This window comes from Drosophila gunungcola (assembly GCF_025200985.1).
Source record: "Drosophila gunungcola strain Sukarami chromosome X unlocalized genomic scaffold, Dgunungcola_SK_2 000021F, whole genome shotgun sequence".
NCBI classification, from domain to species: Eukaryota; Metazoa; Arthropoda; class Insecta; order Diptera; family Drosophilidae; genus Drosophila; species Drosophila gunungcola.
Genome location: NW_026453184.1, coordinates 381428 through 398297, shown reverse-complemented (window position 1 = coordinate 398297; position 16870 = coordinate 381428). Strand labels below are relative to the sequence as shown.

The 16870-nt window shown below is 40.1% G+C and overlaps 1 protein-coding gene across 9 annotated transcripts in view; it reads left to right on the top strand.

Annotated features, from left to right (window-relative positions):
• Positions 1-16870, top strand: part of LOC128260334 (alpha-protein kinase 1) — a 141174-nt gene that overhangs the window by 110693 nt on the left and 13611 nt on the right. For 5 of the 9 annotated variants that reach the window (XM_052993246.1, XM_052993245.1, XM_052993244.1 and 2 more), the window contains 3 exons: positions 10636-12221; positions 13898-14473; positions 14561-15216. The exons of 1 other annotated variant lie outside the window; for it this stretch is intronic. In XM_052993246.1, the coding sequence (XP_052849206.1) occupies positions 13935-14473; positions 14561-15216 (1195 nt within the window). In that variant the 5' untranslated portion in view covers positions 10636-12221; positions 13898-13934. Of the gene's footprint in view, positions 1-10635; positions 12222-12273; positions 12571-13897; positions 15217-16870 lie in introns of all 9 variants that reach the window. 3 more of the 9 variants (XM_052993252.1, XM_052993249.1, XM_052993250.1) reach the window with 3 other exon arrangements.

Here is a 16870-nt window from a genome sequence, read left to right as displayed (position 1 = left end):
GGGCAGAAATAAGAAAAATGTGGCATTTAATGGGAATTACACCGCTGTGACCACAAGGCGATTGCAGTGCCCGAAAAGCCAAACGAAAACGAAACGAAACGTAGACCCTCGATCATCGTCATCGTTGGCACAAATGTAAATTTTCAATTTAAATGCAAATATCAATTTGTCAATGCGGCGCTGCGGGGCGGCTTGTAAAAAAAGCAAAACCAGAGGCGAAGGAAAAGCGAAATCCTTGCATTTTAACTAGTCAGGCGTGGTCAGAGGAGGAAAATATTCCCAGAGTCTGGAGCTGTAGCTAGAGCTGGAGCTGGAGCTGAAGCTGGAGCGTTCAATTCCCACGTGGCCATGGCAGTCAGAGTCCTGAGAGTCCTGGCATTTAGCCATCATCATAACGCCAGCCCAGGCCCAAGGACTCGACTCGTCTTGACTTGACTTTCCCCCTCCATCCATCCTTAGAGTATCCTTGCTGGCGAACAAACGGCGCTGATTTTCTTGTGGGTTGTGCCCACTGCCATTGCCACTGCCACTGCCGTCGCTGCGTGTTGTGCCTAATTAGGAATTCACATCATTTTTTATTTGGGTTAAAATTATTCAAAAGTGGCAAAGACCCTGAGCCATCTTCGAGACGAGGCGGCTTTGGCTTTGGCTTTGCCGTTTTATGGCCGAGGAGCTAAATCTGCGTGCGGTCAGGATAACCACCCACCTGAGCACCCACCCATCCAACCACCCACCAAACCACCCAGCCACCATCAGTAGCAGAAATCCCTTTCCCTTTTGCCCCTGGCCATCAAAAGAACTCCTCAAATGAACTTCACTCAACTGGACGCAGCAGTTATGGGAAAAAAAAATCAAAAGTTGCACTCCTGATGGACTAAATAAATATCTAGCAATAGAAACATAAACTCATTACCAAACGAACCTGAGATATTGAATATTTAAGGTATGTAACAAAAAGTATTGAAAGAAACCCTGTTAAAAAATGTTTTCTTTAAATAAAATGGATTATGTAAAAATCATGGAAATATTTAACTAAATGAGCGTGAGGTATTGAATATTCAATATATGCAACATAAAGAGTCTATAGAGATATTTTATTAAAATCCAATTGATAACAGAAAATAGTGTTGCAGTCTTGATGGACAAAATAAATATCTAAAAGCCTTCTAAAAATTGAATTAAAATAAAATGGATTTAAAAAAGGATATTGTATTTAGATAGCATGCATATTAGAAAATATTATCAAAGATTGTTCTTTATAAAGTACTTTATAATGTTTTGAGAATTATTTAATAGATATTTGAGTCTTTAAAATGGAGAATAGAAAATCGAGTCCCTTAAAATGATTTTCTTGCTTTAACACATTAAATTTATATATATCATCTTATTTTGATATTTTAACCCTGTGAACAGTCCAACATGCCCATGCTATCCATCTTCTTCGCTGAAGACCCTATAAGAATAGGTGGAATATTAAACATATTAAAAGTTTTTACACCTTTGATGATGAATTTTTTGTGCCCCTGCCACCGTGTGCAACCCTTTTGAGTTTGTTTCACCCACTTTTCCCCTAAATACTCCAACCTATTTTTCCCTTCTGGCCGGGGCACTTAACAAACTGTCGCGGTGGCGGTCTCAAAACCGAGATGAGGCTGAGGAGTTCGCAGAGTGGAGTTCGCTTGAGATGGAAGTTTTCAGGCCTGGCCAAGTAATAAAAATGCAATTACACAGGCCCGGTTAAAGTACCCAAAAACCCTCAGCTCCCGTCTCAATTTGATTCACTTCATCAGCAAGTAAACCGACGCATTAAAAAATATAAAAGTATATATATGTATGTATGTGCCCGCTCGACGCGCTGCATGCAAAATGAGCTTGGAGTAATAAAAACCGAAATAGCCCGCAATCAAAATAAAAAGAAAAGGCTCGGGGAATGGAGCTGGGTAAAAAAGGTGTAACCAGTGGCCATTTTTTAGGGCGGGGGGGTGGAAGGAGCGTTAATGAAATGCGCCGAAAGGGTTAAGCCAACTCGATGAACTCTGCTCCTTTTTTCAACACCCCCCCCCCTTGCCCAGTTTTCTTTTCCGTTGGACATGTGACACGCTCGCTTAAGTTGGTCCAAAATGTCAACAGGTTGATGGGAGGACCGACCAACCAGCTGGTGAAATCAAGGCACAAGTCCCTTCTATCGTCATCATTAACATTTCAAACGACGAGTCACGCAAGCAGCAGCAAAATAAAATATTCACGGCACAAAACAAAAAAAATACTCCCAAAAAACAACAGAATTTGAATCTGTTTTTGGTATGAGCTTGGGTTGGAGCCACGGTGGGTGGACAGTCGGCCATATCGCGTGTCAAATGTTGCCGAAAAGCAAAAGTCGTCAGTCAAAGTGAAAACAAAAAAATGAATGCCAAAAACGCCGAAAAAATTAAACTCACAGAAGGTATGAAGCCTAGATAAACGAATTGCGATACTCTTTTTATAAAGCGGATAATGGGATGTACAAAATATGGGGAGAGGTTTTTCATAATTCCCATGACAAAATTTGAAAATAATTATGAAAGGTATAAGCTTAGTATTTAATATTTTAAATTATAGCTAAAACTTATTGGTAGACAATTTAAAGCATATTCTTTTCTATACAATTTGTTAATTGTTTGTTAAAACTAAAATCCAAAGTTAATTGTAAACACATTTTTGTTTATTATGTAAAGTTTTTTTACCCAAACCATATACCCCATTTGAGTGTAATGATATTACAATTGGAGAAATAAAAATAATTACTTGAATGTTATGCTACAGCTTTCACTTTTCACATTTTCCACGATTTTCATGCATTGCGTGGGCAATTGCGTGGGCGTACTTCTTCAAAAAGGGGGGCATGGTCGCGTTTGCATGGGTGTAGAAGAAAGGGGGGGATTGTAGATGGGGTCTGCCATGGACAGGTTGAGTTTCTCATTTTCCTGCTTTTTTCCCCTCCATTTTTTTTAATCGCTGAACTTTTTTTTTGACTTCCGCTTGACATTGTTTGATTGTCGTTTAATTGAATTTAATTAGCGTGAGGCGCAGCAAGGACGCGGTCACCACCCCCCGCCCACAATTTCTCCCCTCTCTTTCGCTCTCCATTTCCTTTTTCTTTTCTCTTTTCAACTTATTAATGGCAGTTTAACTTTTATGAGTATGTTGTGGCTGACAAGCGCGATTCTTTTCTTTGCTCGTAATGAACAGTATTTTTTTTTAATATTTTCGTGGGAACTTTCCGCGGTTGTCCAAGCCACCCTGGTGTTTATGTATATATATATATATATATATATGCCACCCTTCTTCCTTGGAACCCCCCTCCCCTGTTTAACCGCCATTGAAAGTGCAGCTTATCGCTTTTCAATCACCCGAAATCGCTTAAGTGCGTATTGTATTCGCGCTTGCCACGCAATTTTCTTGTTATTTAAGGGTCCTAGTCGTATCCCGTCCCGGAACCTTAACCCCATGGTGCCCCCACCCATCCACTATCCATGGCACTTAGCACCTTGGTGACTTAACCGCACTGGCGAACGCACTAAATGAAACTTGGCACGCACCAACAAATACTTGTACTGCGTACTGGAGTACAAGAACAACAGCAACAACAGCCACCCTCCACTGAGGTGTATTTAAGTTTTAATTGCCGGCAATTAAAGTACATAGATACAGTTAGAGCCACCCACCCACACACACTTACATACACGCACGAAGGATGTGTGTTAGATGCAGATATGAATACGCGTACGTAAATGCATACACTGCAATAAATTGCCATTCTGGAAGTGCATTAACGCTTAAATCTAAATTCAAAGACACACTTTAAAAAGAAGGGTTCGAAGCAAGCAACAACCAAACAAATGCAAAACAATAATATGGTCTTTTTTATTCATATGATTTAAAAAAGTCCTTCTATACGTCTGTAAAACAATCATATTAAAATTTACTACTTTGCTAACATTGAATGCAAGCCATTTGATAAAATTTGTTACGAATTATTTGAGCTTATCCCAGAACTGTTATTAAAATTAAAAGAAAATATTCAATTTTGTGTAATTTAATTTAAAAAAAATTATAACTATACCTAAAATTATATTTAAGAATATACATTTTTGTTGGTTTGATAGAATAAATGGTTTCTTTCAAGTCAGGAATGGATGCCTTTACATGCTAATATTCTTGCAGTGCACATTCCGCCTTTGTATCGCATTGAAAAGCAATTGAGATCCAGGCAAATGTAAGCACTCGATGGCAGGACTTCGCCATAGTTGCTGCCAATTAACGTTTGCGATTATGACACTGATGTGGGGAGTGGGCGATGCGATGCGATGTGAAAACTGATGGGTGAAAACGCGAAGGTGTTGCCATCAGTATCTGAATTGCAATTAACCGGCATTTTGCTTTAAGAGCGATACGAGTAGAGTATACCAGCCCGCATCCGAGGGACTAATTAAAGTGTGGAGGGGTCTCTAACAAAACGCCCACTCCCGATTAAGAAGAACCTTGAACTGGCAACTTGGAACTCAGAACTCAGAACTGAGAACTGAGAACTGAGAACTGAGAACTGTGAGCTGAGAGCTGGAAACTGGGAATCGAAGAGGGAGCTGCGCCAAAAAGTTGCGACGACTTCCCAGACACAGATGCAGACACAATCCCAAACTCCCCAGCTTTTCGGCCACGCTTGGCATATTAAAAATATGTATAAAGCATAAACTTTTGGCCGCCTCTGTCGTACTTTCACACTTTGCCTGATTAAAACGCCGCCAAGAAAAGTCGAGGAAAAGCCAAGCCGAAAGGAAATGAAAGCGAGTTGCTTGGCTGGATTGGTGGGTTGCTGGGTGGTGTGGCAAAGTTTTTGGCACTGGCAGTGGCAGTGGCAGCGGCAAAAGGCTTTAACTACATTGCAAAAGCAAAAGCCAAAGCCAAACAGCCGGTGTCCTTGAAAAAGTCTCGCAGGACGCAGAACGCAGAACACAGAACGCAGGACGCAGGACTGGCCTATGGAATCTCGGTGTTTATGTACCGACAACTTTCTGCTTTCATTTCCATAAAAATGCGTTTGCTAATTTCATAACTAAGCCAGAAAGTGGGGGAGAAATGGATGCACTGAAAGAGAAGCGGAGACTATATCGGACCGTATTTTACAAGATTAAATAAATTCATTCAACATTTGACTTTAAAATTTATTCATTTAACCCAATTTACTTTCATTTAAAAAATGAAAATTTAAACTACCTTAAATAATTGTCCTAGTATGGTTAATTTTTTTAGTTTTATTCGAGATAAGAAGGATTTACAAATGTGTAATTTTTTGAATAAAATTTGTGCTTAAGTTATAAATAGCTATTAGTAATTTAAAGTTAATTTTTATCACAGTTCTTTTTATAAAAAAAAATTATAATATTATTGCTCTAAATCAAAAACTAAATACATATTATAATTTTTTGTGTGTATTTGACGGGCGGCGAGGACAAACTAATTGCAAAGAAAATACGCAAAAATCCTTTGGATGCGGATGCGGACTCGGATTTGGATTTGGATTCGGATTCTGATGCGGATTCACATGCAGGGGCTCATTAGCTTTGCTTCAGTTAATGCAAAATCAAGTTGCCACCAAGGGGGCCCGAAGTCCCAGCCCATCTGTCTGCTGCGTGAGCGTTAATCATCATCCTATACGCGTAATTACAGAGTCGGCGAGGAAGAGAAAGTGCGGGAGAAAGTGGCTGTCGGATAAAAAGAAGAGGACAAGTCCGAAGGGGAATGGAGTGTGGAGGACCAAAGTCAAGACGCAGCATCAACGGAATATTAAAAAGACTTTTTGCAAGCAGTTGAAAGGAGCCGCAGGAGTTGCTTCTTTACATTCGCCAAAAACCACTGCGGTTGCAGTCACTTTTGTGGTAAATGGCCATAAGCCACAAATATTATTAACCACGAATCAGGCGTATTCAGAGCTCATCCTTCCACCCCACAAAAAAACCAAGAAAACGCACTTCATTAGGCGCAAATGGATTCCATTCAAGCGAATGTGAGTTTGTGTAGCATACTTTTTGGGGCGAGCGCAACCGTTGAGGTTTTTGGGGAAGTGGTCTATCAAGGGGTTAATAAAGCCACTGAATTAAAATTTAATAATAATGTCAAGTCCCTTTATTTCCATTTGTTATTTAAAACGATTAAATAGCCACGTAAAACTCACAAATCAATTTATATTTAAAAAGGTTTACGTTCCCATTTTCTTAAGGCAATTATAATGGCAGGTCAACTTTTTTTACCAATCATTTTTTTTATTACAATCATAAAGATAATGTATTAAGATTTAATAATAATGGAAAATCCCATAATATTTTAAAAAGTAATGAGTTTTAGATAAATTTGACAAACCAATTTTATCAACAAATTTTGTTCACGTTTATTTAACAAAGAGCAAAATAAATTTGTACACTCCCAAAACATCTTATTTATAAGTCTAACCTTTAAATTGTATATATTGTTAACTAATCTTAAGTGGTTGGTAAAAATAATGGTGGTGTTTTAAAATTAAAAACCATCCAAATACGTTTTTCAATAATTTATAGTTACCACCCTATCCCCACGTAGCCAAGAGCCTAAGCTCCCCGAAAATAACCCCATCAAGTGGCAAGGACTTAGATGGACTCAAAATGGATGGCAGATGGGGCACGAACAGGAGTCGCAGTCGGAATCCGAGGCGGAATGTCAACTAAGAGTGTTGAGTGTCAAAGACGGATGCCAGGGCGAATTGCTGGCAATCAAATCCGAAATCCGCACAAAGCTGGAAAAATATATGTGGTGGGGGGGGGGGAGGGGAAACTGCGTGGCGATAACACCAAATGCTTAAAAACAGAAAAGCACTTAACTCTTAAAGGCGAAATGCTTGTAAAATTTAAGCCCTACTTAATTTGCGATATACTCGTAAACAATTGCCCGCGGCAATCTCATTGTGGCACTTGTCACTGGCCTCGCGCGATGGATGTTGGTTTCTGGATGCTGGATTCTGGATGGTGGGTGGTGGGTGGTGGAGTTTTGAGTGGTTTCATTACTGCCACAACCATCCGCCCGCGGAAACCCCTTTTCCAGAATCCAGAATTTTTACTAATTTTAATAAAGCGCCAGAGACAAAGGCGTTTTTGCCAGAGGATGAGGAATGGGTTGGATGAACAACGAAGACGCCGCAACTCGATATCACAAGACAAAGGCTCACATCAAGAGGAAACCACGGGCTATGGCTACACCTACGCCTTGAGCTGCTCCTCAGCCACCGCAGTTAACCCCCTAAAGTGTGTGCGACAAGGGGTTAAGGGACTGGGAACTCGGGGCCTGCCACATAGCATTCCGGCTTATTTCTTTCAATTTCGGTTTTAACTCATTTCGCAACGCGGTTTCTCATTATGCAGACATCGCAGCTCGGAAAATGCCGCTAAAGATGTGAGTGGAAAACGTAGAGAAAGTTCAGGGAAAATTCAAATTGTGATTATTTTTAATAGATCAATTTATTTTTTGTACTTTAAATATATGAGAATAGTATTTTATTTATTTATAAATATACTAATAAGTGAAATTACTAAAAACATATCAGAGAATATTATATTTATAATAAATTTAAAAAGATAATTCAAAAATAATAATCCAAATAAACCATTTAACATGTTTTATTCAAAATATTTATTTTCGTTTTGTTTCTGTACTCAAAAAATATATTAAATTATGATTCTTTTAAAAAAATGTATGCAAATACAATACAAATTTAATAAAAAAATCTATTTAAAGTGGTTTATTTGAAGTTTTAGTTCACAAGTAACTATTTTCATTTATTTTTTGTGCATTGTAATATGAAAATAATATATTATTTATTTAAAAAGATACTAATTAGTGACATAATTTACAACAATAATATTTTTATTTCCTTGTAATGCTTTTTGGTTTTCCTTGCTGTTAATAAATAAACTTTTGATGAAATTTCCGACGGCTCTAATAATATATAAGTCCGAACTGGACAAGAGTTTTCCATCAGGAATCTGAGTTTTGAGCAAGGCCACCACTAGCCCCAAATGAATTTTTCGTGTTCGGCGGTGGAAAGCTGGAAAATTCGAGGACATTGGATGGAGAGTAGGGGAAGGGGGAAGGGGGTTCCGAGGGTACGGGAAATGTCTTTCTCTTGGCAGAAACCGCGAGGCCTCGCATCAGCGGCACATTTGTGTGCAGTGTTGCTGCCGCAGCCACTGGGAATTTAACCCTTTACTCGCCAAAAAAGACCCCCTTAACCCCTTTCTCAAACCCCTACCCTGCGTTTGTGTGTGGCTGTGTGTGTGTGTGTGTATGCCAGCCAGTGGATTACTCAATTAATTTAATTATGCGCTGTCAATCATTTCGTTGCCTTGGCCCAGGAACTTACTTACTTTCTCTGTGGCTGTCTGCCTACCGGTGCCACGCCCACTCCTAGACGCCTCCCCCTACGCCTTAACCCCACGTCGCCGACGCCCATCGGTCTGGGCAAAAAGTGACTTATTTTCTTGTTGCCACTTAATTTTTGTTGTCCTTAGATTTGCGCCAACGTCTGTGGCCGCTCAGCCGCAGCCTTTTCCCCTTTCAAAAACCCCACCCACCTCCTTTTTCATTTTTAACCCGCAACCCGCAACCCCCTCCGCCCACTACTTATTTTTCTTAACCCCTTGCCTGTGGCACATTTCTTGGAGGACGAAACACTGAAAGCTGCACAGAGAACACATTAAAAATATTACAGGAAATAGGGTCCACTAAAGCGAAATCCATAAACCCATAAGCCAAATTGATTTTTTTTTACATTGAATAGTTTTATTCAAGGTTAACACATTTAAGCATCAGATGTAGGTTTATTTGAGTGAATAACCAAAAATGAAACAAATAAAATAAAATTATAGTAAATATAAATAAAATAAGAAACAGAACGAAAAAAAAATGTTCTTAAAAGAAATTTTCTAAAAATTTTAGTCTTGGCTTACTTTAAATCAAACCGTTTAAAATCTTTGAAATTGTATTTGATGTATGAATTTTATTAAAAATGCATTTCTTTGTAATATTTACACATTTCGTTAACTTTAAATAAGTAAAACCTATGTTTTCAAACGAAACTTGTTAAATACATTTTTAAAATCCTTCAGAAAAGTGGCTTAGGCTTAAACTGAAAATGAGAAACAATAAAATATACATAGAAATATATTAATAATTTAATATGTCAAAAAAAAATGTTTTTAAAATATGTGGCCATTTTAAATTAAGAACAGATGAAATTTGTGTTGCAATATTAAATGTAAAATGAAATAAATAATTTTTTTTGGCCCAGTGCAATACCGAGGCACGAAAATTTTGAGTGATGCCGCCCCCACTCCTTTAGCAACCCCCTCCGCAGTTGTGCCACCCCCCGCCCCTGGGATAACCACGACCGCTTGGAAATAAGAGAAATCATTTGCGTTTTTGCGTTTACGTAAGACACGGGCTCCGAGCTGCTAATCCCCCGGAACCCCGAAACCCCAGATTCCCCGCCAGTAAACCCCTTCATGGGAGTGTATACTGTAGAGACCATCCCATTCCTCTGATCCCGAACTGCAGATTCCCATCAGCTTTGAGTTCTCTTCCTCGTCATGTTGACTTTTCCATTTCTGGCACTGTTTTTTTCCTCTTTTCCGCTTCTTCAGCGCGTTTTCCCGGCCTTCTTCTTGTGTGATTTTTTTGATTTCTTTGAACCAAAGGAGTCGGTCTTCTGGCGTCTTCTGCTGCGAATATCCTGCGAATATCCTGCGGGCTTTGTTTGCGCCTGTATTTGTTTAAGCTGCACATGTCTGCGTGTGTGTGTGTGTGTGTATGTGTGTTTGTGTGTGTGCGTGGTGTTTGCTTACATGTGTAAATTACTTTTCAATCTTGTGATTACTTTTTTCCACATTTAATTATTTTAATTACGGCCCAGTGCACACAAGCAGCTTCCGCAGGTCTTTCCATTTTCGCCACCGAAAACCCTTCTCCCAGGAACTAAATCAAAGAACCCGTATGCCATCCTTTTTATCTCACTCAACTTGAGACTCTCCAAAAGTGGGTGTACCGAACCCAAGACCCTAAGTTAATGCTAAAGAATTTTAGTTTTCGGTGTTCTTTTTGTCGTTATCAATTGAACTGAACGGGAACTATTAATTGTGCATTTCGATGTCAAGTACTGTCAAGGCTTTTCAGAACAATTGGTAGTCTTAAAAACTTAAAGAACAAAAAACAAATATACCTAAGAAAAGCTAAAACTGTAAATCATTAACTTTAACATTTGAACTTCACATTTAAATTGAGTTTATTGCTACATAAATTGTACGTGATTTTAATCAAAATGCCATCCGCAAGCCAAAAATTATTTAAAAGCGCGATGTGTTATCGCTTTAGTTTGTGATAAGTTTGTCAATCCAATTTTAGGAAATTTTCCAAAAATGTTTAGCATTTAAAATTTAGGGATATTAAGCAAATTTTTATGTTTTTGTTTTTAAGACAAATGGATTATTTATTATTGTGATCAATTGGCACCGCCAATCGTTCTATCTTCTTATGTTATGTTTGTTAAAAAAAAAACGGTTTTTTTCGATTTTACAGATTTAAATAACCCAAATATAAAAAACATAAAGGATGAAAATCAATTAAAATTAAACGAGAGCTTCGATTTTGTTGAAAAACCTGCACACTCTTGCAAAAAATCACCTATTAATAAGTCTTATTCGTTGACTTTGGTATCTTAATCACTGAACAGCAGAAAAAAAAGCACACGAAAAGCACACATGTGGATTCCGACTTGTGGTGATGATTGATGATTGATGAACGATGGAGGTGTTTTCCGACAGTCGGTTCTCGGTTCGATCGGTGAGTGCCTGGCTGCAGCACCTGAATCAGCAGCTGGAAAATGCGTCAATTGGCCGATTGCAAATGGACTTTCCCAGCTCTGGATCTCAATCTGGTTGATGTTGAGAAAGTGTGGAATTCGCACCTGGATCCGAATCCAGTGCGATCTTCGCTGGACGACGGACTGTTGGCCACGAGACCACGGAGGAAATCCCTGCACTTGAGTCGACGACGGGATAAAGTCATTTGTGGGCTGTGCTGCCGGCGTCGCTGCCCAGAGTAAATATCGTCCGAAAAAGCCGCCCTCCGTTGTTGTTTTGCCAGGACTTTGACGTTGAATTTTTCGGAAAAAATGGGGGGTGGCGCAGTGCGCCGACTCGCAACACTGTTATACTGTTATAACCGCAAGGGGTGAGATAGCATTTCAGTTCGGCTTTTTACTCCGAAAAACGGCGCGACTGCGACGTCGACTGCAATTTTGCAGTGCGTTCGAAAGTTCGACAACTTTGGAAAACTGTCAGTTGGCAGCGAACTTAGAACAGGTAGAGACGCACACGTTCCGCCTGGAAAATCGGTCGAGAACGGAACAGGCTAGAAAGGAACAGTTACCCGACCGCCCGACCGCCCAACCGCCCGACCACCCGACAACCCCCCCCCCACTTCATTGATAGGAAAAGCCGAACGAGGGTTTTCCCCATTCGTTTTTTGTTTGCTTTTTGGGGGCAGTTCGGAAAACGTGCGTCGACGTCGACAGCGACTGAAGAACGTCGACTGAAAACGGCGACGATGTAAAATTTTATTACCCCAAACGCATCGAGCAGTCGGGTTTTGGACGTCCGGACTTCACCGCCGCCTCGCTGCGACGCCAGACTTTTATTGCAGCAATTGCGATTGCCATAGATATATAGAGTGGGCACACAGATTCATGGGCACATGGTCAGGCCCGGAGATCCCAAAAACTTTCTGAAGACGGACACAAACTTTTTCCAGAGCTCGGCATAAAAGTGCAAAAGTTTTTGTTCGGCAGCGCCACAAACTAAAAGAAACTTCGCCGCCACCGCCGCCGCCGCGAAACCCCCCACTTTAAAATCAAAAAAAAAAAAAAAAAAAACAACAGAACAACAGAACAACAAAAAAAAAAAAAACAAAAACAAAAATCAAAAACAAAAACCAAAAAGAAAACCCAGTGCAATGCAATGCAAAAAGAAAAACACAAATGTATAATAAACAAATATGCTAACAAATAGTGAGTGGTCTAATTGACATCAAGTATACGCCTCGTAAGCCGGCTAAGTTTTACCATAACTCTAAACATTCCTTCGCCGTCGTCGCGTTGACAAAAAGTGAGTTGCAATGTTTGTTTTTTGTTTTTTGTTACTGTTTACCCAGTTTTAGTTTGGCTTATTTTTTTGTGTTGGTGACGATATCTACATATATATACCTATATAAATAAATCGGAGTGTTTGTGTGGAATAACAAATCACAACATCAGCATAATCAGCAAGCAGCCGCATCGTTAATGAAACAAAACAAACAAATGCCTGGAAAGTGTGGCTCACAAATAAAGTGCAGAGTGTTTAAATGCAAACAAATTGAAAAGGAAATCCAAATCGAAAACGAAATCAAAATCAAAATCGCTAAGACAACCAAATCGAAAACAAAATCGAAACAGAAACAGAATTCAGCAAATAGGTAAAGTTCACATATAAGTATTTGACTTTTGTAATATCCTCACTAGATCTTGCAATTATTTGTATCGAACTGAATACTGACAGTCTATATATATATATATATTGTATATACCATGCTGATCCTCACCCAGACCCGCCCCCAGCCCCTGTGAAGGCAAAAATTGAAAACAAAATGCAAAATATATAGAAATATATATAGAAAAACCAACAAGAACGAGAGAAACAAATAAATGTGTTAAAACCAAAATAGGAAACCGAAACAATAGAAAACAAGTAAAAGAAATTCAATGCAACAAGAATAATCACATTGAGAAATTGAAAAACAAAATTAAAAATTAAGCTAACGCAAATCGAGAATCGTTAATCATCCCATGCATTTCGACCGAATTGCCAAGCGTTTCCAATGGATCGTTTGCAAAGTGGGGCAAAACTCGTAGCTATCCATTAACTGAGGATCATATTATTCCCATATGCATAGGTGATTTTAGATTGTGAAAGTTTTGTTAAATTTATTATTGCGACTATTTTTAACTTCTGTTTTGATACATATGTTTCTTAACTATATTAATATAAATATTCATTACTCTCTAAAGATTTAAGCTAACTTTACTACGCTACTAGCTAAGGTGTCACAAAACTGTAGTTCTTATTGTCATTTAATTGCTTGATTTATGGTTTATGGAACCATAAAACTGAACGAAAACAAGAACAGGCCATAACAAAGTTATTACCATTCTGAACAGTAACAAACTTTATGGTAACAACAATCCATTTACCCTCTGACACTCTATTAATAATTGTTAGGCATTCCAAATAAGCTTTTTAATGATTTATTTATAATGATTCCCTACACATTTTTTTTGGATCAACATTTTTAGTAAATACTTTTTAGAATGAGATTGATATTGCATTTTTTAATATCACAGACATTTTTCCTTAGCTCTATTGTTTTTTTCAGTCTTCATAAGATTGATTGTTTATAATTAGATAGCCTTTATACAAGAAACGATTAAAAAACTATTTTCCCCAAGATTATCAGGTGTTTTGAAGTCTTCGAGAAAATGATTTAAAATTCACACGGTATAAGTTTAGATTTGGTCGAACAAATAATCGTTTGCCCAAACGCTTTGTTTCAAAACAAACCTGCGATGATATTATTATTATTATTATAAGGTTTGGTTTCGATTTTGTTTAGTCTGGTGGGCAAACATCTCGCGATTGGATTTCGGCTGCTGAGGCTGCACACTGATTAATGACGATGTTGCAGTATCCACACAAACAATCGGGCAAAAAAACTTACATTTCTATTCGACTTCTCACCTGATCAGCGGAGCTGAGATAAAATTTGGAAAAGCCACTGGGAAAATGGCGCTTTCCAAGCGGCCCCTCACCAAGGACACGCCCTTGTCCGAGAACAATGGCGGCCACAATGGGAGTGGCACTGATCATGAGACCTCCGTCAAGCGACGCAAGCGTTGCAGTCGCGACGAGGACTCCACTCTGAGCAGCCACAACAACAACAACAATAACAACAATAATAATAACAATAATAATAACAATACGAATAACAATAATAACAACAACAACAACAACAACTTGCCGCAGAAGAAACGTAAACAGGGGCATATTGCCGATAGTCCGGAGAGTCCCACCTGCGGTACCCTGCTGCCCACACACACGCACACGCCCACTGCCACGCCCACAGCGACGCCAACGGCCACGCCCCTGAGCAAAGGCAACACGGATGCGGACCAGGACGATGAGACGCTCATCCGTGAGACACAGGCCGCCTTGAAGAGTCTCTCGGGCAGTTGGCCCTCCGATTCGCGCGGCAATCTCTATCGGCTACAGGAACAGGACGAGAATCCACCGCCCTTCCAGAATCTCTTCGAGGAGAAGCAAAAGTATGTGACCCTCGGCGGGCATGCCATCGACACGAGCCCAGCACCCAATCCCACCAATCCATCCACGCTCTTCTCACGTTTCCACAGACAAAAGGAGAATGACCAGGCGCGCCTGAATGCCAGTATCACTACTGGCAGCGGCTGCAAGAAATCGCCCGATCAGCTGGATGACCACGAACTGGAGGACACCGCCTTCTCGGCCCCGGGCCTGTATGCCCAGGCTGCGTCGGCCTTCAAGCCGCCCATCGACATCATCAAACGGAATTCCGTCTATGTGGCCGCCGCTCATGCCCATTATAGTGCCTATAATGCGGCCGCTGCAGCGGAATCGGCTGCCGGATTGGCCTATTATGGCTATGCCGCTGCCGCCGCCGCCAGTCAACAGCAGCAGCAACAGCAGCAACAGCAGCAACAACAACTCAATAGTACCGCCTTTGATATTGCCAGTCAATTGGGCGAAAAGCAGCAACAGCAACAACAACAGCAGCAGCGGCCCAAGGAACCCATGGCCGATGGCAAACAGTATACGATCCTTCAGCCCGCGGGCATTGGAAGTCGGGCCGCGTCCGTCATGCAGGACATTGCATCGCGTGAGGGCGTTTTGGGCGTACCACTGGTGGCCACGCCCCCCTCGACAGCGGCCAACAGTCCGGCAGCAGCGGCAGGATCGGCAGGATCGGCAGCAGGATCCTCGACTCCTTCGACACCGGCGCCCAGTTACTCGCCGGGCAGCCAGAATCGCGGTAAGTGGTCCCCAATAGTCACGAAAAGAAAGAAAGAGTGGTTTTCGTTTTCCCCAAAAGTTCATTGTGATAATTATGATGATGAGTTGGTTGCGCTTCGCTGTGATTCGCTGGAAAAACTGTACAACTGTGCTGTGATTTTGCTAACATAAAAAAAAAAAAAAAAACAAAGGAATCCGTTTTTCAGGCTAAAGCATTGCTGTCAACAGAACTACGTTTTGGTGTATGCAGTACTTATTAACACTACTGTGATTCGTTGAAAAAGTTCCATAATATCACACTAACTCGCTATGATCAATACTAATATACTTAAAAAAAAAGTACTAACAAAAGCCAGAAAACAATGTAAGCCATACAATGTTGCATTTTGAACAGTGTTAAAAACAGCACTGTGAAAAGCTGCAAACAGTGCTGTAAAAAGTATTAAGAGCCACTGTTAGAAGTGCTAAAAATGTGCTTATTAGCCAAGGAAAGTAATACGATTCGTTGCTAACAGTTTTGTAATAGTTATAAAAAGTGCTATAAAAACAACAATCCTCCGATAATTTATGCTTTTCCGCACTTATTATGCTCTGTTAAAATATAGTTAATAAATTTTGAAATGAAGAATACCAACAAACGGTTCTGTAAACAGCAATGTAAGCAGGGTTCTAACAGTTCCAAAGCAATTCTTTTATGGATTCAGTACAGTACAGTAAGTACAGTACAGTACAGTACAGTACTGTACAATACAGTACAGTAAAGTACAGTGCAGTGCAGTGTTAAGCAGCGATTTGATGTGGTTCGGTTGGGTTTCCGTTTTCGGTTCGACTGATCGATCGGCTGATGTGCGAGACTTCTTGTTGCATTGAGTTTACCGCTTCAATTGGCAAAATCAGAACAAAGTCCCCTGTCCCCAACGACCCACCACCTCCCACCCAAAAACCAACCCACTAATTCCCTTTTAGGGAGACAGAGACAGAGACAGAGAGAGAAAGAGAGAGAGAGAAAGTGTGAATGGTGTATATTCTGGTGTATAGATGATCACTGACCCCCGTTTCCTAAAAAAATGAGACAGAGAGAGACACTCAATTTATGACGATTATTATAACGCTGGCTTTTGTTGTCATTATTATTTGCACAGTCCCCTGCCCCGTGAACCCACATATCTAAAAATAAAACCCTTTTTGCAGCTCATTCAGCAGCCAAAAAGACATTAAGCGATTTTGTCGTTATGAAAATGGGATCGCTAAGGGATGGGGGTTTGTATTTTTGGTTGAAGTTGGGGTTGGGACTGGGGTTGGGGCATGAGGGCATGAGGGCACAACAACTAATGGCTTGTAAACCCTTTATGCCACACACAAAACTGAGGCACACGGACGAGAACGGAGACGGAGACGGAGACACAGACATCTTTTGGTTGAGTGCCTGAGCCTTGAGCTTTGCCATCTACTAATTTCGCTGTACTGTAATTTCCACAATTTTCACAGACAACGATGTGTAAGTGGGTGTGGCATGATTAGATATAAAGCATTATGAGCACGTTTTCCTTCAAAAACCACTTTTGCATATTTATTTTGTCATTATGTTTTGGCATTAATATGCTCAGCCAGAAGCTCTTTGCTTGCTTGCGTGTGTATGTCTGCCTATGTGTGTGGTATTCATATAATTTGAA